This window comes from Pipistrellus kuhlii, unplaced genomic scaffold, assembly GCF_014108245.1.
Source record: "Pipistrellus kuhlii isolate mPipKuh1 unplaced genomic scaffold, mPipKuh1.p scaffold_m20_p_133, whole genome shotgun sequence".
NCBI lineage: Eukaryota > Metazoa > Chordata > Mammalia > Chiroptera > Vespertilionidae > Pipistrellus > Pipistrellus kuhlii.
Genome location: NW_023425442.1, coordinates 4,547 through 29,327, shown reverse-complemented (window position 1 = coordinate 29,327; position 24,781 = coordinate 4,547). Strand labels below are relative to the sequence as shown.

Sequence of the window (24,781 nt, the reverse complement as noted above, 5' to 3'; positions counted from 1 at the left end):
AATGGCATCTTGTAGACAGTTTTTGTGATCTTTATGTATCATGGGGATTTTAATGTAATAAATATAATCCATTTGTGGATTGTGGGGGAGAAAGTATTTGGAAACAAGTCAAGTAGCCTAATTTGTAGAGCTCCAAGGGGAGGTCCGGGCGAGGTGGCGCGAGGCCACGCTATGGTCCTCCCTCAGGACACAGGCACGCTGGGCGGGTGTGGGGGGTGGGGAGGACCTTACGCTCTGCATCCGGATGGGAACCTGGACACAAACTCCAGTGGTGGCGGTGGCGGGAGAGGTACGGAAACCGACATCGCCCTGCAGCCCCGCCCCCGGCCGAGAGGCCCCGCCCCGGCCGAGAGGCCCCGCCCCGGCCGAGAGACTTCCACACCCGCGCGGGCTTCAACTTGGTCCAGTCCGCGGTTGCTTCCCGGCGCTGACCTTTGCTCCGCGACGCGGTGTTACGTCACAGCCTGCGGCCAGCTCAAGATGGCGGCGCCCGTGTGCGGCAAGGGGCTCGGGCTGCGGGTGAGTGGGCGACGAGGTGGGCCGGGTCGGAGGGGTGGCCTGGTGGTCTCACGCTCTTCCTCCGCGCACACAGGTGCTGTCCTGGAGCCGAGCGCTGCCCGGTGCCTGGCGCGCCCTGCACGTCTCCGCGGCCTGTGCCAAGGTGAGCGGCGGGGCGGGGGCCGGGGCGGGGCCGGGAGGCCGCTGGGCCGGGTGGGGAGCGGTGAGGGGCCGGGACGGGGGCCGGGACGGGGGCCGGGGCCGGGGTACGAGAGGCCGGGGGGTTGGTGGCGGAGAGAGGTGAGGGCCGGGGCACGGACTTAGGCCGCTCTTTGCTCCTAGAATCGGGCGGCCCGGGTCCGAGTGGGCAAAGGGGACAAGCCCGTGACCTACGAGGAGGCGCACGCGCCTCACTACATCGCCCACCGCAAGGGCTGGCTGTCGCTGCACACAGGTGAGGGGACACCACGCGCCAGAGGCTGGCGATGCGGCCCCGGGCCCCACAAAGGAGTTCAGTCGTGACTTCAAACACACGAGATGAGCTCGGGTCAAGGTTTATTCCAACCAGCGCTCAGTGCCGGAGTCAGAAACCCGTTCACGCCCAAAGCAGAAGTAAAACAGCGAGAGTGGATCGGGGATGTTGAGATGCATTGAAAGGGGTACAGAATTGCCTCTCCGCGGGTGCGAGGACTGCAGTGCACCTCCTCAGGAATTGTGTGTGTGAGCGGGATGGAGTCACCTGTGATGGACAGAGAAGCCAAGTGGCCGAGTCAGTGAAAGGAGTGAACCCCCTTAGCATCAGCCTGGACTCGTGGGGCAGTGTGCTGTAAATAATGCAATTTCCCACAGGTTTTTCTTCATTTTGTGTTTGAATTTGCCTATTCTTGACTCTTTATAGGTCACTCTCAGCCGTGGGCATCTTCCCAGCTGAGGTAGAATAGGGTTCTGCCCGCTTTTTAAAAAAATACATTTTATTGATTTCAGAGAGGAAGGAAGAGGAAGAGAGAGAGAAACATCAATGATGAGAGAGAATCATGAGTCGGCTGCCTGTTGCACACCCGCACCGGTGATTGAGCCCACAACCCAGGCATGTGCCCTGACTGGAAATTGAACTGTGACCTTCTGTTTTATAGGTCAACACTCAACTACTGAGCCATGTTTGCTGGGCTCTGCTCTCTTTTTAAAAAATGTAATTATTTACATTTTTTATTTATTTAAATATGTTTTATTGATTTTTTTTTACAGAGAGAAAGGGAGAGGGATATAGAGAAACATCGAGCAGCTGCCTCTTGCACACCTCCTACTGGGGATGTGCCTGCAACCAAGGTACATGCCCTTGACTGGAATTGAACCTGGGACCCTTGAGTCCGCAGGCCGATGCTCTATCCACTGAGCCAAACCGGATAGGGCCACACTTATTTATTTTTAAAAACATCTAATTGAATTTATTGGGGAGACATTGGTTAATAAAATTGTATAAGTTTTAGGTGTACAATTCTATGAGATATCTGTGTATTGTATTGTCTGTTCACCTCAAGTCAAGTCTCCTTCCTAGCTCTGCCCCCTTGTTTCAGTTTTCCTACACTAAATGTATCCTTTTCGAGATTTATTACTGCCATGTTTTCACAATTTTGTGCTTTTTGTTGATGACTCTGCTGCCTTAAAATAGTCGTTGATGCCGAGCTCAAGGAGCTGTGATAACTTGACAGAGAGCAGTGCCTATCAGTGGCTTTCTTCAGGCCTGAGCTGTAGAGCTGTTGGGAGAGTTCACTGATAATCAGCCCACTTAATAAACAAGGTCCTTTAAGTAGAAACACATAACCCAAAATACTGTATTGCTCTGTTGACAGAAATAATTGAGCCAAACGCTTGCAGAGCCTAGCCCTGCATTTTCCCAGGAGCTATGGTTGAGTTTTTGCTAATTCATAGATCATGGCGACTTTATAGAACAGAACTACCGTGAATTAATGATAATGAACTGTATTTTGTTCAGTATGAGGGTTTTCAACCTGGATGTTTATGATGCATCTACTTAGAGGAGTTATTTAAAGGTTCTTATCCTCCCACCCTTTCAAGGTCTGGTTCTGAAGTCTGCAGGTGGGTGTGGAGATTCAGTGACTGTGAGAGGCGTAGGGGTTGCAGGGTCCACACTGAGAATCCACTGGGTGTAGGCCATGGCCCTGGCTTGTGAGAAAGCTCATGTCCCAAACCTCAGGAGTTGGTGGCCTCATTTTTGGCCTGTTGGATGACCATGCATGCTCTAAGGCAGGCAAAAAGAGTGGGGAAGGGAGTAGATGGACTAATCATCTGAGTTTTATATCTTGGCTAAGGCCTCATTCTTTCCTTTTGTAAAATAAGGATAGTGGTGGTACCTAGTTTGGGAGTTTAGTGAAATAATATACTTGAAACTTTAAAGTGTTATTCTTATTCCTTTTACAGAAGAAAAGAGAAGAGGCAGGGTTGGTAGAATTGGGTACCCTTTGCTTTTGGATGTTACCTCTGGAGCTTTGCTGATTCTGTGTGCCTTCACTCTTTAGGTAACCTGGATGGGGAGGACCATGCCGCAGAGCGAACAGTGGAGGATGTTTTTCTTCGCAAGTTTATGCAGGGTACCTTTCCCGGCTGCCTGGCTGACCAGCTTGTCCTGAAGCGCCGGGCTAACCAGGTGGAAATCTGTGCTCTGGTGCTGAGGCAGCTGCCAGCACACAAGTTCTACTTCCTCGTGGGCTATAGTGAGACCCTGCTGTCCCACTTCTACAAGTGCCCTGTGCGGGTGCACCTCCAGACTGTGCCCTCCAAGGTGGTGTACAAGTACATCTAGGACATGCCTGTGGTGTCAAGCTCTAGCCTGTAGAGGACAGAAACGTGTGGGAAAGGGGTGAAGTAGAAATGGCAAAACTCATCCCTTCAGAGTCCACAGACCTCACTTTCAAAGCTGCTGCTGAATAAATGGACTGTCCATGTTGTCTGGCCTCTTGCTCTGTCTTTACTCTTCAGGTGAAATGACTCGATGGGGGTTCTGTAAGGTGCTCGTTGGTCCCAGGAGGCTGCCACGTACAGTGTTTGCTCATCAAATTCCAAGCATGTGAGAAAGTATTGTTAATTGTGGTCACATGGTGGTACTCTAAATCCCCAGTACTTACCCATCTTGCATAACTAAAACTAACTGTATTTCCCCCTCCCCCAGCCCCTAGTAACCACTATTCTACTCTGCTCCTATTTCAACTATTGTTGATTCCATACAAAAGTGGGATCAGCTGAAACTGGTTTGGCTCACTGAATAAGTATCGGCCTAAGGACTGAAGGATCCCAGGCTCAATTCGGGTCAAGGGCATGTACCTTGGTTGCAGGCACATCCCCAGTAGGGGGTGTGCAGGAAGCAGCTGTTCGATGTTTCTCTCTCGCCCTTTATCTCTGTAAAAAATCAATAAAATGTATTAAAAAAAAAAAAGTGGGATCATACAGTATTTGTCATTCTGAGTCTGGCTTATTTCACTTACTGTAATGTCTTCTAGGTTCATCCACATCCTAAATGGAAGGATGTTCTTTATCTAGCCTAGATATACTCCATTGTATGTATATTTCATGTCTTCATCTATTTATCCACAGATAGACACTTAAGTTGTTCCCATGTCTTGGCTACTGTGAATACTGCAATGAACATGAGAGTGCAGATACTAGTATGTGTTTGAGGTACCGTTTCACTTCTTTTGGATAAATGCCCAGAAGAGGAATTTCTGGATCACATTCCAATGTTGCTTGTTGTCCCAGGAATGCCCTTGGCAGGCGGCCAGAGACCCCGCTGACACCCGCTTCCCGTTGTTACGAAGTGAGTCCCCAAGAGATGAACCACCGGAGCCAATTTGATTAAGCATGCTAGAGTTTATTACAGATTCGAATCCGGGCTCAAACCTTGCTTGGCTGACGCAGCAGCCGGCAAACACCCAGGTGAGAGCCCTGATGGAGGGGCAGTCCCTCCTCTTATACCTCTTTTTCCCCACCCCTCCCACCGTTGGTATGTCACTCCCAGATTGGCCCCTCATGACAAAGACCTGGCCTTCCAGAGCTATTTCTCAGTTTACACAACCTGGCCTGTTTTTGCCTCAAGCAGAATGTCTGTTCTGACTCCAAACAGGAGTGTGGATGCTGCTGTTTTGATGACGCCAATCTCCTAGCCAGGTCTGGAGGGAGGTCTGCTTTTCTTACTACAAAGGAATTCCCGGCACTGAGTTAGGACTGACTTTATTTTTATTTATTTATTTTTTAACTGCCCCCCCCCCCCCCTCCGGCCAGGTCTGTCTCCAGAGTCCTTAACTCTTGGGCAGATGGGGCCCACTGTCACACCCGTGAGAGGCGCCCTTTGCATTGAGTCTTCACCTCTCCCAGTCCTCTTCCTGGAACCTGTTACAGACTCGAGTGCTTTAACACTTTGCTGAACCAACGGATACAAATATCAGGAATCAGGGACACTGCAGGTTCCAGAGCCTGCCCGCCCGCCCCCCCCCCCCCAAGTACAACCAGAACTGGGACAGAGCCAAGGCCCCCCAGACCTCTGAACTGCAAGAGAGAGGGAGCTAGGGCGACCCCCCTCCGCAGGGGTGGATCAAACCCATGCAAATGCAATGTGAACCCTAAGTTAATGCGGTGTTAACCCTGAGTCAACAGAGTTAACAACCCACAGCCAAGGAGTTTTTCCTGTACACAGCGATTACACCTGGCTGCGCCTCACCAGCGTGGCTCAGTGGTTGAGCCCAGCGTGGCTCAGTGGTTGAGCTTCGATCTAGGAACCAATAGGTAGAGCGGCTCCATTCCCAGTCAGGCACATGCCTGGGTTGTGGGCTTCATCCCCAAGTGGGGCGTGCAGGAGGCAGCCAATGGAAGGTTTTCTCAAATCATTGGTGTTTCTCTTTCTCTTACTCTCCCTTCCCCTCTGAGATTCATAATACATTTTTAAAAAAACCTTTCTTAAAGCCCGGTAAGCAAAATGGCAAGTGCACATATGTGGATATATAATATATTGGATTTGATACATATGCTATTATATTTTGAATAAAAAATTTCAAAACTTCATGTCATATTTTCTGAAGGTGTTAGCATCATAGATATTTTAATGCTTAAAAATGTGGAATGTAATGCCAAAAGGAAGAGCATTTGCGGGAAGTTTTAGTTCATTACTAATAACTCCATCTATAGGGGGGAAAAAATCCCCATTATTAATTGATTTACCTGGTAACACCACTTTTGTGTTCTTCTTTCGCCGCCTTGTGGACATCTCTGGAATTGCATTGTTTGCTTTAAATTTTTTTTTAAGCCATTCCAATTTCAGATTGCTCATGAAGAGAGGTCTCTGTGCTATACTTGTCACAGAAGACACGTCTCTGTGCTATACTTGTCACTTAGCACAGAGACCTCTCTTCATGAGCAATCTGAAATTACCCGTGTGATACTTTGTGACCCTGCAAATATTATAATTTTTTCCCTTCCAAATACCAGGGGCAATTTTCCATAAACTGGTGCCTTCTCCTGCACCACCATCAGCATGGGGAAGTTCACACTGATGTGTCTGCCATTCAGTCCTCTGACAGGATTGCAATGTCATCCGTTGTCCCAGGAATGCCCTTGGCAGGCAGCCAGAGACACTGCTGACACCTCCTTCATGTGAGAGGTGCCCTTTGCATTGAGTCTTCACCTCTCCTGGTCCTCCTCCTGGAACCAGTTACAGACTCTTAACACTTTGCTGAATGAGCGGATACAAGTTCCTGGAATCAGGGACCCTCCAGGCTCTAGAGATGCCCCCTGGAATGCAACCAGAATCGGGGATGGAGGCAAGGTGCCATGGACCTCGGAACTGCAAGAAATGGGGAGCTGGGGTGACCCCTCCATAGGGGTGGATCGAACCCATGACACCCTCAGAGCAAATGCAATGTTAACCCTAAGTTAATGTGGTGTTAACCCTGAGTTAACAGAGTTAACAGCCCACCGCCAAGGAGTCTCTCTCTCGTGCACAACAATTACATGTGGGTGCGCCCAGGCAGTGTAGCTCAGTGGTTGAGCTTTGACCTAGGAACCGGGAGGTCCCAGGCCCTATTCTTATACTGAAATTCCATCTCCGGAGTGGTTGTGCAGGAGGCAGCTGGTTAGTTATTCTCATCTTCGATGTTTCTCTTTATATTCCTCTCCTGCCCTGAAATTAATTTAAAAGACAAATTGTTGTTGTTGTTAAGGGAAATGCAGTGGTGGCTGGCAGGTTGCAGAGCTGCGGGTGGGGATGGCCTGTCAGGTGAGGGGCAGCGTTGGGAGGTCTGTGAGGGGGTCTTCAGGAGGCAGAGGAATTAGTGTCTTGGGAGGACCCTGTTCTGGGCCCCCCTGATCATGGCTGCAAGGTCACAGGCTGTGGGTGAGGGTTCGAGCACAGAGTTCCTCCTGGAGGCCCCAGAGCCTCGAGTGCCAGGTAAGTTCAATTCCAACTTTCAAGCAAACATTTCTTTTGTCTTTGTTGTTTGTAGCTTTGAGTGCAGAGGAGACCATTAAAGCCACCGCATGCCTTTCGGCTGGTGTTGTTCAATGGTTGAGCTTGGACCTATGAACCAGGAGGTCATTCGTTTCCATTCCCAGGCTCCTGGTTCCTAGTTACCATGTTATTGTTGTGGCTATTCCAAGAATAACACGTTGTGTTTGTGTCCGTGTTGCTGAAATTGAAGCTTATATTAGGAATAATTGTACCAAAATAGAAACAAAGAAATGAACAAAAAGCCAAAAGAAAGAAAATCTCTCCAAATTATGGAGTGTATCCATGGCGGGAATAATTTCTTCCCTGGGTGGACTGAAGTCATTGGTGTTTATTTGACACCCTTTCCCGGGCCAGCTATGCCAAGGGTGGCTTGGGTGGTGCCCTTCCATTGTGAAGATGTGTGTTCCCTCTGTGTATCTGTGCCATAGAGGCTGCCATTGTTGAAGCCGTGTGTCCCAGGGAGGCCGCTGTTGACAAGGCAGCCATTTGTGGACAGGTGTTCTTTCCTGATGCCGCCAGTACCATGTGGGCTGCCTTTGTTGATGGTATGTCCAGATGCAGGGAACGGGTTAATACCAGGAAAAAAAGATTCACTGTCCTTTTGTGTGGAAACATATTTTTTTAAAAATATATACTAGACGTCAAAATTTGTGCACAGGGAGGGTGTCCCTTAGCTCAGCGTGTACCCTTTGCAATGTGGGACATCTGACCGCCTGTTCAGGTCCAATCCGAACTGCCATTCCCTGTAGGACTGGTCCCCCGCAACTGCCTTCCTGTGCTGTCCTAGTCACATCTAACTGCCCTTCTTTCTGGCCTAATTGCCCATAAGTGCCCTTCCCTGCAGGCATGTTCCCCCCCCCCCCCAAGTACTCTCCCTGCAGGGCTGGTCCTCACCCAAGTGCCCTGCCTTGCAGGCCTGGGTCCGCCTAACTGCCCTCCCTTGTTGTCTTGGTCTCTCCCAACTGCCCTCCTCTGCTGTCCTGTTCACCCCTAACTGCCCTCTTTTGCTGGCCTGGTCACCCCTAACTTGCCACAACTTCTCTCCTCTGCTAGCCATCTTGTGGCAGGCATGTTGTGTCCACATGAGGGCAGGCATGTTTGACCCCATGAGGGTGGCCAACTTGTGTGTTGGAGTGCAGGTAACTGAAACCTAACATTGTCTCTGGTAGTAAAATGTAGAAAGAGCTGGCCAACCTTGATGGCTCTGAAAGGTCAGAGCTATTAACTCATTGGCTAGTTGAGATAGTGGTGGTTGAGGCAACTTTAATTTGTTAATCATATGTAAATGTAAATTCTTGTTGATTTTCTGTTGTTGGAACTTCCCGCCTAAGAGATGTCTTTATCTCAGAATCTCAATAAAAGGAATGGTAAAAGGCCAGAGCAGGGGTTAGTCTTCCCACTAGAGGTGGACTTCCTGCCTGGCCCCCATTTTCCAAATTAACTCTTTTCCAGTCTTTTGATTTTAGTGTGCAGCCTTCTCCAGAAACCGGACCCTGAATCATGCAGGTCATGTTAAGGGATCCCACATTGGAGTAATGGTGAATTTTCATATTACTGTTTTATTCGATAGGATACTTATTTCCTAAAGTAAGAGGTAGGGAGAGAGGAAGATCCATGTTAGAAGAAAGAGGGATATTTGCAGTCATGTGCTAAGGGGTGTAGATGGCTTCCTGGGAAGGCATATGGACATTCTTTAAATTGTCAGCTGAGCCTGAGGCACTGTCATAGTTCGTGTCCCTGGTTAAACCCCCCCCCCCCCCCCCGCCCTCTGCAGGGGGGGGGGGGGCGGGTCGGCGGTGTTATTCAGTTTCTGACTTACCTTTGTCCGGGTGTCAGTAGGGGCCAATCTAGATATGTCAATCCAGTAATACTAGGGCCTAGGTAAGAATGCAAATAAGCTCCTTTGATCCCAAGTTTTGTTGTTACTTCCTGGTATTTTGGGGTATAAAAAAAAACCCTGCTACGTGTCTTAGTGCTCGCTGCCTCTCCATCAGAGAGAATGGCGCCCACCTAGCTATCAGCTCTATGAATCTATTGCTGCCTCTGGTCTCTTTCTTTAATTTCTTAATCCCCAGCTCCTCTACTCAGGAAACTGACTTGCCTTTTTCATGATGGAGATGGATGAGGAAAAGAAAAACACCCCCTACAAAGTGGAAGGAATCGGTTCTGGCTGGTGTTGCTCACTGGTTGTAGTTTTAGAGTTTTGGATGCTCACTGTTGGGATTCCTTGTGTAGAACACCTTCTGGATGCAGGTTTCATGGCCAGCCATGGTGTGGTGTCCTGTGACATCGAAAAATTTGTGCATCTCTGGCACATTTCTATCTGCTTGTTTGTTCCCTCTGTCTCCTCTCCCCCTCCCTCCCTCTCTCTCAAAAAAAAGAAAAGAAATCCATGGTAAAAACATAATCAACTGAAGTGTACAGAAGAAAAAAGTAGAAAGAAGGAAAAGGTGTGTAGGGTTTGAAAGAGCAGCCTCCCCCTCAAGAAAGGCACCATGATGAGCGGAGCCTTGAGCTCTGCTGATGTTATTGAAGACAATGTTTGTAGAACATTAAAATAAAATGTTGGTCTACAACTGGTTTGGCTCTTTGGCTATAGCATTGACCTTTGGAGTGAGGGGTCCCAGGTTCAATTTTGGTGAAGGGCATGTGCCAAACCGGTTTAGCTCAGTGGATAGAGCGTTGGCCTGTGGACTGAAAGGTCCCGGGTTCGATTCCGGTCAAGGGCATGTACCTTGGTTGTGGGTACATCCCCAGTGGGGGGTGTGCCAGAGGCAGCTGATTGATGACTCTCATCGATTTTTTTTTTTTTAACTATCTCCCTTCCTTTCTGTACAAAATCAATAAAATATATTAAAAAAAAAAAGTGTGGGTTTTATTGAATTGCACCATTTGTTAGTGTACCTACTGGGTAGTGTGATGCCTAATCAATAGGAGTGAGGGTCAGAAGTCAAAAAAAGCTCGAATCAGTGTTATTTTTATGCATAACTGTCAACTTGGGGTGTCCCCCCCCACCCCATCACTGCTGGGGAATATGGAATGTTTCAGCTGAGATGTTAAGAAAGCCAAACTATAAGAAAGCCCAAATGTGCAGCCCTGTCTGTAAAAATACTGCCTATCCAGTTGAATGAGGAGTTTGCTGGTCTTTTATGAACTTGTTCCTGACAAAGGAATGAAAGCCCTAAGTAAACATTTAATTTACCATTTCCAAAGTGCAAAGGAGATAAGTTATGGCGATTCCATTATGTCTTGGGCCAGAGAGGACCCTTGTGACGAATGTTTCGTAGAAAAATGTTGTTGGTCAATTATTGAAGGCTTTTAGTATTTGTGGCATAGCTTTGTGAACAGGACCGAATTCATTGTTGCTGAGTGGATGCTCTGAAATAAGAGTCAATGTTTTATTTCCCAAGCATTGTCATCCTGTTTGCTCCAAGAATGCTGTGCACAGTAGAGTGTGGCAAAGAGGCAGAATGAATCTATGTATGGTTTCTGACTTGCCACAATAGGCTCTCCCCAAGGTTTCCCCGCCCCCCCCCCCCCCCCCCCCCCTGGCTGGAAAATCCCCAGCCATTTTAATGTTATGGTCCCTGGCCTCCTCTAGTGTGTGCCACAGCAGCACAGTGGTTGTATTGTGGAAGGTTTTAAATTGGTCAGCGAGTAGATACTAGAGAGTGTGTTTTGGAAGTGTGGGCTTGTTTAATGTCCCAGCAAGCATGTGCCCTGAGTCTTAAGAGACTAATGTTGACTACGAAACACCCTGACTAGCTTAGGAATCAATGGAATTTTTGGCTAAAAATAGAGCTAAAAAAATGGAGCCATTTGGGGAAGAGGGGAAGGAATTAAATTTAAGTGATGCTCCAAGCTTCTGTGATTCAAACTATTTGGTCGCATAGCCCAAATTTGTTTTGATGCAGTAAGAAAAGAAACTTGTTCCAAGAGAAGAGAAAGAGATGGAGGTAGGTCTGGAGCTGCCACACATGTCCTTCATCTTTATTGTGCTGCTCTTACGTTTTTTGGTTTTGGGTTTGATCCCCTGCGAGTATGGGAGGCAAGGAATTGTGAGTGCGTGTCCCTCATATGGATGTTTGTATGTGTGTGATGCTTGCTCATGCCTCTCCTGCGGTTTGTGTTTTAGAGGAAAGAAGAAAATGTGTTTGTGTGAGTATGAAGCAGACATACGGTCCAAAGAGTCTGGTGTGTGAAATTGACAATTTGTGGAATTGAGAGTTGGAGAAGTGTTTTTGTGAAGCCTCTAGGGCGGATGTTGTAGGCAGGTTTTGTGAATGTGAGGGAGGGCCGTGAGGGTGAGGAGCACCCTATGTGTTCATTTCCGTGATTGCGCCAGATAGAATTTATTTTGTGTTTTTGTATTTGGGAGTTTTTGTTGTGCTTGGACCGCTAAGAGAGTGCAGTTGGCTGAGGAAAGGTGCAACGGCTGTTTTTTCGTGTGTGGAAGCAATCCTGTGGTGCCTTTCTGAGGTAAAGGGAGAGGAGGGAGAAATCTGCGTGGATGCTGCTATAGGATCCTTGATGAGGGGGAACTTGAATTCATCATTTGTGTTGTGGGTTGAGCACCCCTTCTCTCCGATGGCCATCAAGGGGTTATCTGTAGGTTGTTGTATGGCAGTTCCCTGTGAGATGACTGAGCAGCATCCTGAATGAGCCCCCCCCCCCCCCCCCGCAACGTTTTTGAAATGGAGAGTGTTAAGCTGTGTAAGTTGTAAGTTGATGGTGTGATGAGTGAGCAACAGTGGGGTGGTGCTATTGAGTGTTAGAAATGTGCCATTGCAAGTCCTGCCTCTCAGGCACTTTGAGTGTGAGGTGTTGTGCTTATGGTGTTTACAGCTCATATGATCCAGTCTTTTCATTTGAATTTGTCATTTTGAAAAGTGGGCTTGATGTGTCGTTTTCCGTCTGTTAAATTTTTCAACGCGATCACTGGTGAATTTTGTGAATGGTGTGACATTTAAAGTCCAAAATCAGTAATTGTTTGAAATGAAGTGCTACAAGAGAAGTGATAAGGTAATTTTATTTTGTTGCTCTCCGTGCATGAATGTTATATCAAAGAAAGAAATTTCAAAGGCAATATCTTTCTGGTATTGAAGCTCTGTTCTTTGGAATTGAAGGATGTAGGAGAGCAGAAGACTGTCCTGTTGTCAAGTTGCTCCCAGGAACTTCTGTGCAAGGCACCGTGTCTGTGTCCATGGTGCAGAGAGGCGTTATATTGTGAAGGTGTTTCCCGCATTGGTCAGCAGGTGTTTCATTGTGAAGGCGCTTCCTGCGTTGGTCAGCAGGTGTCGCTAAGTCCTCAGCGATTAGATGTTTGTGTCTGTCCATGGTGCCAGCTCATTATATCAATATATAGACCTGCTTCTGTCTGGCATGCATGCCAGCTCATTGTCTATACCTGCTTCTGTCTGGCACCTTTGCCAGCTCATTATATGTTGGCCCCATCCACCCACTCACCCACCCAACCAGCCATCTAGCTCACCACCCACCCACACCATCAGCTAGCCAGGCACGCACCCACCCGTGCAACCTCTCTTGGACCCCATTGTCTGAAATTCAATGTGGTGCCTCCCCTTTCCCTTCCAGTGCCCTCCCATGCGCCATGTTCGGAGTCGCTCATCTATGAAGAAAGCATGACACTCACAGGGTGGTGGGGTCCAGGGCAGGGGGACAGAAGGGCAACTGTGGCGCAAGGTGTGAGGAGGTCATGGGAGGTACATGCAGGACAAGGGGTTGGGGTGAGGTCAGCCTTTCAGGGGCTGTGCAGGGTTTCTGGGTTTTTTGCTCTATGGCTCATTTCCTGAGCTCCTGGGGAATGGGCATTACAAAGCAATACAGCACTACCCCTCCCTCCTTGTCCATGGCACCCACCAGCTAGGGTGTTCAGCGGTGATTGCTGTGGTGTCCGAGCAAGACGCACCTCAATGGAACTTTCTCCAGTTATCCAGCAGTCCCCAGCAGCAGCAGCAGTAGTGGTGGTGGTGGTGGCGGCGGCGGCGGCGGCGGCACCACGTAGTCTCCTGCACTTGTTTTTCCTGTGTATTGGTTAGGTGTTGCGTTACAGAGGTTGCCTTCCATGAAGTGCCTGCTTTGTTCCTCACAGTGCTCAAACTTTGAAACGCGTCTGTTGCAAGCTTGGGAGATCTTCATTGCACAACCTCCACCTATAGTTTCCCAACGCTATCTCTTTGGCTGAGTCCTTAAGCCCTCTTGTCCTTCAGTCCAATCCCCCTACAGTCACCAATTTACTGGGGTCTTTCATGCACCTAATTGTTCCCAGGAAAACTGCCAGGGAGGTTTTATTCTTCCCCCTCCTCCACTGTACTCTTTATGTGAGTAAGTATCACAACTTTCTAGGTACTCCTCACTAATGCCACTCAAGTTTCCTCTGTATGGTTCACCTTTTCCTGACCTCTGTCCCCTGCCTTCCCCTGTGCATGCTTCTTTGGTTTGAGCCCAGGGAGAAAAGGTGTTTTCTCTGCGTGGTGGGTGGAATGCATCCTCATCCAGCTCTCCTTTCTCCTCCTAGCGCCCCAATCCCATCACATCACTCCATCTCGAAACTTGAAGCACCGCCCTCCCCCCAATCTCAGAGGTCTTTGTATGTCCCTTGCCCTGAGGCAGGGGTCCTCAAACTTTTTAAAGTGGGGGCCAGATCACGGTCCCTCAGAGAGCTGGAGGGCCGGACTATATGAACTACTAATTCCTACTGTAACACCTCGGCTGCGTTCACTGCCCAAAAAACCTGGCGTGCGCCGGATCAGACTCCTCTGCGGGCCGCATGTGGCTGGCGGGCCGTAGTTTGAAGACGCCTGCCTGAGGAGATGCTTTAGCTCTCCTTAGTGTTGAGTACCCTCCCCCATCTGCAGTGAGAGGTAGGCACGTGCTCTAATTTGGTACTCACCTGTTAGTGCAGGTAGCAGGTCTTGTTTTCCGAGTGGCGTGCCTTGCTTTATCCTCCTCTCCTGGTGCATTTCCAGGGAAGGCATTCATCGTCAACTCCGGGGAAGTCTTTTTCTCCTCGGATAACCACCTTTTGGAAAGAAATGCATCATCACCAATGGCTATGTGGTGTGAAGTGTTTTTTGGTCATACCTGCTGACAGCTACGTGATGGCTGGCCGGCCATCTGCACTTGCGTTTCCAAGCTAGGAACATGTGCCAGTCCTGCATTCCCTCTCTGAGAAGTGCTGTTTCCTTAGTGTGTCCGCTAAAAGGCACAACTAACACTTTCCACCTTTTTCTCTTTCTCCCTATGTCCTGTCACACCGGTGGGGGATGTTAGCAGAGGGAGCATGCAGTTACTAGGTGGGGTAGGAGAATACAGAACGGATTTCATGCAGACAGTGCAGAGTGCAGATGTAGAGCACAAGGTGGAGGGGTGGCAATGGAGCCTTTTTCGCTTACCCGTCTGTGGAGTCCTCCTTCATTGGCGCTCCTGTGGAAGTTCTTTGTCTTCCCCGGGTCTCCATTTGTTTCACGTGCTTGTTAGCGTTCCGCTTCTTTACTTCTTTGATTGTCTTCCTCATTTCAGGTGTGTACAAGGCGCGAGTTTGTGTTCCTCAAGCAAGCCCTGCCTCATTTTCACATTGCCTGCTGTACTTTGGGTGCACTATGTATCCTGTTATTCAAATATCATGGCTTAGTCAATCTTAACTCTATTTCATTAGCAATATTAATAATGTCATCATTGTCAGTATTCAGATTATTGTTGCTGTTTTTCTTAGGAGTGGGTCACTGTAGTTTGCCTGTACTTTTTAGGGATCTTGTGGCACGCTTTACCCAGTGTGCTGCTTCAAGGTCGAGCTCCGGGAGGGAGGGATTTAACCGTTACATGCCGTGTGAAACGGCCTCCGTCTGGTGGAGCTGGCCTGCGAGGAGGCCTTATGGGCGCTCCGAGCAAGACTGTCACTTATGCTGCGTGACGAGTTTCCCCATGGGGAAGCATGCTGTACCTCGGGGATGCCCTCACTGCTCTCCAAGACTTTCCGGGTCCCTTAAGGGCACCCGTGAGTCCCCCAGGAGGGAGTATGTGCATGTTCCTCCTGGGAGCAGGCTTAGTTCAGCCGTGCCTGGCTTTCCTGCTTACTCACACGCCTCCACACATTTGTCTGGCTGCTTTCCCTCATTGCTTGCTTTCTGCCCGATTATCTAATTCTAAAGCTAGCGACAGTGAATTCTGTCATTCCACATAAAAAAGGAATGCAGTGCCTCCATTAGGCAACTCACCCAGGTTCACCACAAAGTGCAGAGGGCAGTGGCACAGCGCAGTGGGCTCCATGGTGGATTCTGGCACCGAGTCCCAGTCCGCTCGGTACTGCCGGGTGAGCTGGTTCGGAGTCTTCCCTCAACTTCAGGGAGGTGAGCGAGGCGTGCTTTATGGTCCTTGTATACTTTCCTGAGTTTCTCTAAGAAGGTCTTCCCACATTAGCAGGTACTCGCCGCGCGGAGGACAAACGCGGCACGCGGAAAGGGGCTGGAGACTTCGCGCCCCTCTCTTATACCTCCTGTTGAAGGGGCAAGTGCGGCACTGGCTTCCCTGCTGTTCATTGGATGCCGCATTCGCGGGCTTGGGCAGTGTTTCCGGTAGGGAAGGGCAGCCATTGGGTGCAGGGCCAGGTGATTGCTGGGTATTTTTTTCTCTGGCTGGGAGGGGTCCTGAGTGATGGTCCCACCTGATGGTGGGATTTAGGCTTGATAGCCTTAACAAAGAAAGATTCCACCTGCAACCCCCCTCCCCCATTTTTGTAAATACATTTTATTTATTTATTTATTTATTTATTTATTTATTTATTTATTTATTTTTGAAAGCACTTCGGAGAACACCTACCACGGGGTCGAGGGATCCTTTTTTTTTAAAAATATATTTTACAGATTTTTTACAGAGAGGAAGAGAGAGAGAGAGAGAGAGCGAGAGAGAGAGAGAGCTAGAAACGTCGATGAGAGAGAAACATCCACCAGCTGCCTCCCGCGCACCCCCTACTGGGGATGTGGCTGCAACCAAGGTACTTGCACCTGGCTGGAATCGAACCTGGGACCTTTCCATCCGCAGACTGACACTCTATCCACTGAGCCAAAGCGGTTTCTGCTACCTGCGCCCTTTTTTATTCACATTTTTCTTTCCTCAGGGCTCCTGAAAGAAGGAGGTCACCATTTGTCTGATATCTCTGAATTGAATGTAGTTTGTTGAGAGTGGGAATGTATCCCTTGTTGAAGGTTTCTGAATTTAATGAACTTTGGTGACCGAGTGAAGTGGGCACCTTCTGTAGTTAATTTGAATGCAGTGAACTGTATTGACAGAAGGCAATTGCTCAGCCCAGTGTTGAGGTTTGTATGTGATAGTTATAATGCAGGTCCCTGTCCTGATGACAGGCATGTGGACTGCACGATTCCATCCCTTTGTGCGTATTTCTGGGAAGCAAGGAGTCGTGCTCCGCTTGTGCCTGGCATGCTTTCTTGGTGCAGCTCCTGAAGAGATGGGATCGTCATGTTCCCAGAAGCCTACTTAGGGTGTGAGCATTGCGTTTGCATTTTTGGCTCCTGAGGTGAGTGGTGTGGGGAGCCTGGGGAGGGTGTTTTGTTTTGCTGTGTCATTTATAATGCGTGTGAGTGCTTTGGTAAAGTTTTTGATGCTTTGCCTGCTGCGCTTCATTTTGTGTCTTTCAGTTTTGTGTCCTGTTTTCCACTAAGGTAGCCGAGGTCATTTGTAAGTGTGCGCTGATGTACGTGCTTTTTGTGTTGTCCTGTTTCTTGCGTTTGGTTGATTCCTATGTGCTGAAAGGCCACATTATTAAAATCACAGGTGGGAGCTGATTCTGCTTTTACTATTGTGGTTGCTGGCATAACTGCTGTTGTCATCTTGCATGCGTTCTTTGGAGTTATGAGAGATTCTTGGTGTGTGGTTGTGTTCTTGGCTGTAGGGATATTATCCTCCTTCATTTTGTGTCTGTCTGATGTTTGATGCTCTATCAATATGATTTTTTGGTGCTTTTTTAATTTTCCTTTTTCTTTGCTGCAAAAGTTTTTGTGAAGGGTGGGCGTGAGGTTAGGGTTAGGGTTATGTTGGATGTCTGGGATTAGTTGTTGATGCCCTGTTCTCAGCGTGATGGCCTGTGTTTCCACTCCTGTGTCTGCCATGTGGTGACTGGTGTGCGTTTTCCAGTGCCTGCTCATTTATCTCAGTTACCAGATGCAGATCTGAGTTTCGGTTGCAGTGTGTGTGTGTTATCTTGGTGAATTGTGTTTAGATTTCTTTTTGTCTGTTTGGGTGGTTTTTGTTTCCTTGCTTTGTTACTGTGTGTGTTCCACATGAAGGTATGGCATCAGGTCTTTGGGGAAAGTATGCTTTGTGCTGTAGTGCCTAGCACTCCTGGTCCCGGATTTGCCTTTATTGGCCGTGTTGGCCTTTGGTATATGGTCCGGTTTGGGACTGTGGGTCTTTTTATGGTGACTTATACTTATTTTGGTGTGTTTGTTTTGGGTCCATTGTGTGGCGTTTGTGATTGTTGACTCTTGTCTTTATTGTCTGCCATTTGGATTTCTTGCTATGCTCTGGGGTTGGGATTCTGTAAACTAATAGTTTTCCAGGCCGTGCAATTTCTGTTCATGTGATCTGTGCTGTGTGTCCTGTTCTGGGCCTGGGTTCCGTGATTGTATGTAGGGCAGCTTAGGTGTGAGGTGTGTAATGAAAATCTGTGAGCTGCATTCATGTCTAAACGGATGATGTGTTGTAAGAGCTGCAAGCATCCTGAAGTAGTGTCTACTTCCAGGAATGGACGTGTGGGTTGCATGTTGGGCATGTGGCTGCTTTATTTTTGTCTACATAGTGTTTTTGGTCCTGTTATCTTGTTGTTTGTTTCTGCATGGCAGTGACACATTTTCTTTTTTTTTCAGGTGTCTTTTTGCTGTTTTGTCGTCTATGTCCTCACCGTGGATGGTGCCTTTTGCCCAGAAGGAGAAGTCCCTTCTCAGCGGTCACTTTGTAGTGGCCTCCCCAGCGTCGGAGTAAGTTTTGAATGTGTGTGTTGTGCCACAGCCACGTGTCACCGTGATGCTTCCTCCAAAGTGCCGTGTTTGTGGTAGGTGTGCATGTTGTTTTTGGACCACAGAGTCTCGGTGATTGTGCCTGTGCGGTCTGGTGTTTGAACTGCCTAACTGAGCACAGCCGGTCCCTTTTTTGATCCAATGGGTTGGTTTGAAATGTAATTAATGTTAAGTCACATGATGTTTCAATTTTTTTTTTTTTTTTGGTACGTCAACATGCTTGTCGGTGCCTCTGAAGAGAAGATAGAAAGGCATCGTGGGAGACCGGCATCCTGGATCCTTGGAATTATCTGCTCACAGCATTCGTCTGCCATTCCCCCCCCCCCCCCACCCACATTGGATGAGATCTTGCTGTGTGATTTTTGTGTATAGTGTATATACATCCTGTGTGCTTGTGCTGTTTGTACTTATTGTGTCGATTTTATAGGTCCATGGTGTGGGAATGTCATGGTTTGGTTATCCATTTTCAACAAATGTTAGTCATTGCATTTTTTATGATAGTCAATTCATACAGTCACCTGACACCGCATGTGCTATAGCTGTTGTCAATGTTAGTTCCTGTTTAGTGTGGTTTCCATTTACAACATGTACAATAGATTGGATAGTCATCCCTGCTTGCGTGTGTGTGTGTGTGTGTGTGTGTGTTCGCTTGCACGACTGTGTGCTTGCGTGCATGCTTGTCTGTGTGCGTGTGTGTGTGCCTGCCTGCTTTTCTGCGTGTTCACATAAGTCCAGTTTTTATCTGTCATAGCATTGCTCCTCCCAGGGTCATTGTTGTTCCACTGCACACATGCTCCTCTCTGTTTGGTAGTGGTGATTGTTCCCTGTCCATTTCCTCTGGGACAATATTTCACTCAAACACCTGGGTTAGTGTTCATGTGGGTATCTGTTTTGTAGTGTGTTTGAAAGAAATGCATTTGCAGTTTGTGGTTGTTCATTGATGTGACATAATGTAGGATATTTATACCGTAAAACTGTCAGAGTATGTGAAGCTGGGTTGTGTGTGTGTGTGTGTGTTTATGTGATGGTCAAGTTTCTTTGTCCATCTTCACTAAGCAAGGGTGTTGTATTCTTGAAGAGTGATGTGTAAATTTTCCTGTGTATGAAATGTTCTATGAATCATTTTATCCCTGCTTCCAATCACCTGTTTCTCAATGAGCCTTCATCTTATCTCTATTTTATCTTACCTTTCATTCATTCATTTATTCATTCATTCTACTTTTGCTCATCTATTTTGGTTTCTTTTGTTTGTCAGCTGAAGTAGCGTATTTATGTGTTCTTTACTATGATGTATGAAGTAGATATGAGTTACCACAGTGATAATTTTTTGTTAAAGGTAGGTAATATTTCAGATGTTGCCATGTAAAATGTATTATTGGAGTAGCACCCAACCGTGGAAATGTAGATCCATGCCAGGGCCATGTTAGGGAGCTGAACCAGGCTGAGGTAGGGAGTTGTGAATTAAAAGGAAGAGTGGGGCTGGGACCTTTACAGGTAGCCAGCTTGGTTCATTGTGCTCATTGAGGATTGATCACTAACCATTTTTACCCATCATGTTCATGGCCCAAATTCATTCCATTAGTGCCCTCGCTCCCTCCACCCTCCCCATGGGCTTTCGCGTAACGTGGGTGTGTGCTCGCCTGTTTCTGCATTGTTACAGAAATCTTGACTGGAGTAAAGTGTTGCCAAATGTGTGCAGTTTTATATTTTCAAGTGTTGTGTGTGCCCTAATTATATCATTTGTCCTTAAAGTTTGGGTACATAAGAGGTGCTGTGTATTTTCTGATAGTGTCCCTGTCCACTAGTATTTTTCGCTGTTATTGTTCATGCTGTCCATGTACCCCCCCACCCCCCCCCCGCTTTTGTTTCCCTCTGTGCACAATCATGGCAATTACGGATTAATATACCATTCAAACATTACCCTTTATATTATTTAAAAAATATATTTTATTTTACACAGAGAGGAATTGAGAGGGATAGAGTTAGAAACGTCGATGAGAGAGAAACATCAACCAGCTGCCTCCTGCACACCGCCCACTGGGGATGTGCCCGCAACCAAGGTACATGCCCTTGGCAGGAATCGAACCCAGGACCTTTCAGTCTGCAGACCAACACTCTATCCACTGAGCCAAACCAGTCCCAGCTCAAGCATTACCCTTTAAATCCCCATGTATGGACATGGACAAATGAATGCCATGAGTGATTTGTGCCCTATCACACTAGGGTTGCCCCTCTTGGTTTGTTTTTGTGGTTCCTGTGGTCAGCAGACACCCACACCCATTTTTTGGCGAGGAAGCTGTTGTGCTGAGTTGCCTGAGATATTACTTGTCTGGCACCTCTGCCAGCTCATAGTAAAGATTGTTCCCGTGTGGCATTCATGTCAGCTCATTAGGTAGTTCTTGCTTCAATCCAGCTCATTACATAGACCTTGTTTCTGTCTGAACATGTGCCAGCTCATCATATAGGTCTTTCTTCTGTCTATGTCAGCTCATTATGTTTTCCTCATCTAGCCAGACATTCACCCATTCAGCCAGGTAACTACCCACCTGCCCGCCCGCTCACCCACCGACCCAAGCATCCACCCACTTATACCAACTTAGCCAGCCAGCCGTCCAGCCAGAATAAAGACAGCAACCCCCTCAATCACCCACCACCCTAGCCGTGCAACCTCCCAGGGACCCCATTGTTTGAAATTCAATGTGGTGCCTGCCCTTTCCCTTCAGGTGGCCACCCTGACATGCATGATGGTGACTTCCCATGTGCCATGTTCCGAGTCGCTCATCCATGAAGAAAGCATGGACACTTACAGGGTGGTGGGGTCGGGGGCAGAGGGACAGAAGGGCACCTGTGGTGCACGGTGTGAGGGGGTCATGGGAGGTACATGCAGGACAAGGGCTTGGGGTGAGCTCAGCCTTTCAGGGGCTGTGCTGGGTGTCTGGGTTTTTTTCTCTATGGCTCATTTCTTGAGCTCCTGGGGAATGGACATTACAAAGCAGTACACCACTCTCCCTCCCTCCTTGTCCATGGCACCTACCTGCTAGGGTGTTCAGCGATGATTGCTGTAGTTTCCAAGCAAGGTACACCTCCATGGAACTTTCTCCAGTTATCCAGCAGTCCCCAGTAGCAGCAGCAGCAGCAGCAGCAGCAGCAGCACATACAGTCTTCTGGAATTCTTTTCCCTGTGAATTGGTGAGGGGTTGCGTCACTGAGGTTGCCTTCCATGCGTTGCCTGCTCTGTTCCTCACAGTGCTCAACCTTTGAAACGTGTCTGTTGCAAGCTTGGGAGATCTTCATTGCACAACCTTCACCTATATTTTCCCAATGCTATCTCTTCTGCTGAGTCCTTAAGCCTTCTTGTCCTTCATTCCAATCCACCAAGTTAGCAATTTAGTGCTCTCTTTCATGTGCCTAATTGCTGCTATGATACCTGCCAGGGAGGTTTTCTTTTCCCCCCTCCTCCATCATGCTGTTTCTGTGAGTAAGTACCACAATTTAGTAGCTACTTTCCAGCATTGCCACTCAATTTTACTCTGAATGCTTCACCTTCTCCTGACTCCTATCCCTTGCCTTCCCCTGTGCATGCTACTGTGCTCTGAGCCCAGGGAGAATGGGTGTGTTCTCTGCTGGGTGGGTGGGATGCATCCTTCTCCACCGCGCCTTTCCCCTCCCAGTACTTACCCCATCACATCACCCTACCTAGAAAGTTGCAGCACCATCCTCTCCCTAGTATCAGGTGTTTGTATGTCTCCTGCCTTGAGGGCATGCTTTAGCTCTCCTTAGTGTTCATTACCCTCCCCCATCTGCAGTGAGTGATTAAGGACATGCACTCACTTGTTGGTGCTGGTAGCAGGTAGGTCTTGGTTTCCGAGTGAGTGGTGTGTTGTGATTCATCCTCCTCTCCTCGTTGAATTTCCTGGGAAGGCATTAGGCATGAGCCCCGGCAATGTCTTTTTCCACCTGTTTTAAAGAAATGCATTATCATCAATCGCTATGAGGTGTCAAGTAATTTTTGTTCATGTGTACTAACAGGCATCCACACTTGCTTTTTTAAGCCAGGAGTATGTTCCGTTACTGCATTCCCTTTCTGAGAAGTGATCTTTCCTCATTGCTCCCTCTAAAAGGCAACGCTTTATACACTTTTTGCTTATTTTCTCCCTGTGTCCCATCACAGCGATGGTGAGTGTTAGTAGAGGGATCATGCAGTTAGGTGGGGTAGATGAGCACCGAATGGATTTCATGCAGGCAGTGCAAAGTTCAGATGAGGAGCATAAGGTGGAGGGATGGCAATGGAGCCTTTCTGCTTACCCGTTTGTGGATTCTTCCTTCCTTGTTGCTCCTATGGAAGTTCTTTGTCTTCCCTGGGTCCCCATTTCTTTCCCATGCACGTTAGCCTTCCGCTTCATTACTTCTTTGCTTGTCTTTCTCATTGCAGGCGTGTGCAAGGCATGATTTTGTGTTCCTCAAGTAAGGCCTGCCTAATTTTCACATTGCCTGCCATGCTTTGAGGGCACTATGTATCCTGTTCTTTAAGTGTCGTGACTCAGGAAATCTTAGGTCTATTTTAAATTTTATTATCATTATTGATATAATTATCATCATCATCATTCTTATAATTGTTGCTATTTTTCCGAGGTTGGGGGTTACTGTTCCGCCTGTATTTGCTGGGGATCTTATGGCATGCTTTCCCCAGTGTGCTGCTTCAGGGTCCAGCTCCGGGAGGGTGTTGCCCTTCCCTGTCGTAATGTAACCCTGGTACATGCAGTGTTTCCTCGCCCAGCCGTGTGAAATGGCCTCCGTCTGGAGGAGCTGGCCTGCGAGGAGGCCTTATGGCACTCCCTTATGCTGCGTGACGAGTTTCCCCATGGGGAAGCATGCTGTGCCTCGGGGCTGCCCTCCCTCCTCTCCTAAACCTTCTGTGTACCTTAAGGGTACCCAGGAGTCCTCCAAAAGGGAGTGTGTGAAAGTTCCTCCTGGGAGCAGGCCTAGTGCATCTCTCATCTATAGGTGCCTGGCTTCCCTGCTCTCAGGCTCACGCATTCACTCACATTCATCATCCGCAGCTATGCTAATGCCTCCACACTTATGTCTGTCTGGTTTTCCTCATGACTGTTACTGTGAGCTCCCTTCAGTCCTATTATCTAATTTTGAAGCTAGCGACAGAGAATTCTAGCATTGAATAGCAAAACGGAATGCAGTGCCTCCGGTAGGCAACTCACCCAGGCTCACCTTAAGGGGCGGCTGGCAGTCGGTGGGGCGCAATGGGCCATCATGCTGGATTTTGGCACCGAGTCCCAGTACGCATAGTGCTCCTGGGTGAGTTGCTTCAGAGTCTGCCCTCAACTGTGGGGAGGTGAGCAGGACATGCTTTACGGTCCTTGTCCACTTTCCTGACTTTCTCCAAGACGGTGTTTCCACATCAGCAAGCAATCCCAATGAGTAGGAGCGCGGTACTAGGAAAAGGGAATGTAGTTTCGCGCCCTTATCTTATATCTGCTCTTCATAGGGCAAGGGCGTCACTGGCTCCCCTGGTATTCATTGGATGCCGCATTCGCGGGGTTGGGCAGTGTCTCAGGTAGGGAAGGACAGGCATTGGGTGTAGAGCAAGGTGATTGACGGATATTGTTTTCTGTTGCAGGAAGGGGCGCTGTGTGTTTGGCCTACCTGATGCCTGGAGATTGACTTGATTTCCTTAACAAAGGGTGATTCCTCCTGCGCCTTTTGTTTTGCTTGGAGTTCTGTATTCAGGGCTTCCGAAACAGGGAACTAGGCACTTGCCTGGTTTATCAGAATTCAATGAAATTTGTTGAGGGTGGGAAGTTGCCCCTTGTTGAAGGTTTCTGAATTCAATGAGCTTTGGGAGAGAGGGAAGTCACCACTTGCTGTAGGTTTTTGGATGTAGTGAGCTGTGTTTTCATAAGACAATTGATCATCTCAGCTTAGCCCTGAGGTTCGCACCTGATAGTTGCAGGGCGGGTCCCTGTCCTTACTACAGGCATGCGGCCTATAATATCCCTTTGTTCGTGTTTATGGGGAGCAAGGAGTGGTGCCCCGCCTGTGTTTGCTATGCATCCTTGGTGCAGCGCCTTAAGAAATGAGATTTTTACGTTCCCAGAAGACCACGTAGGGTGTGAGCATCGCCCTTGCATTTTTGGCTCCTGGGGTGAGTAGTGAGTGGAACCTGGGGAGGCTGCTCTGCTTGTTTTTTTACAGTGCGTGGCCCGTCTTGAGTGTTTTGGCTAAAGTTTGTGCTGTTTTGCGTGCTGTGCTTCTTTTTGTGTTTGTCACCTCTGGGTTGACGTTTAGTGAGTATGTGGAGCTTATTTTTAAGTGTGTGGTGATGTGCGTACATTGTGGGTTGTCCTGCGGTTTTCATTCCGGTGATTGCTTTCGTAATTTCTGCTGCGCTTTCCCTTTACTTACAGGCACCATTGCTCCGAGATTTGGCTTTCTTTTCCTGACTGGAACTGTTGCATTTTCTGTGCGATCATCTGCTACCATCTTGTGATCAATGTTAGAATAGTGGCTTCTATATTTCATAATTTCTGTTGTGAGCGTTTGATATGCGATAGAGCAGCGTTTTTCAACCGCTGTTCCGCGGCACACTAGTGTGCCGCGAGATGTTGCCTGGTGTGCCGTAGGTGCAGACAAGACAAGAATTTTATAATTTTTCACTATTTTGTTTACTTAATATTTCATAATAAAGTAATTATAAAATACTTTC

General features: G+C 48.1%; 1 protein-coding gene across 1 annotated transcript; it reads left to right on the top strand.

The window, feature by feature from the left end:
- The first annotated feature begins 367 nt into the window (after nt 1–367).
- MRPS24 (mitochondrial ribosomal protein S24) lies at nt 368–3,464 on the top strand. Its single transcript, XM_036436257.2, has 4 exons — nt 368–519; nt 593–661; nt 841–952; nt 3,036–3,464. The coding sequence occupies exons 1-4, from the start codon at nt 481–483 to the stop codon at nt 3,317–3,319; spliced, it is 504 nt and encodes a 167-aa protein (XP_036292150.1). The 5' UTR covers nt 368–480; the 3' UTR covers nt 3,320–3,464.
- The last annotated feature ends 21,317 nt before the right edge of the window (nt 3,465–24,781 follow it).

Excerpts from the sequence above, each read along its gene's own strand:
- MRPS24 (XM_036436257.2), top strand. The coding sequence starts at position 481 with ATGGCGGCGCCCGTGTGCGGCAAGGGGCTCGGGCTGCGG. Across the intron at positions 662-840 it reads TCTCCGCGGCCTGTGCCAAG|AATCGGGCGGCCCGGGTCCG; the intron begins GTGAGCGGCGGG and ends CTTTGCTCCTAG. Across the intron at positions 953-3,035 it reads CTGGCTGTCGCTGCACACAG|GTAACCTGGATGGGGAGGAC; the intron begins GTGAGGGGACAC and ends TTCACTCTTTAG.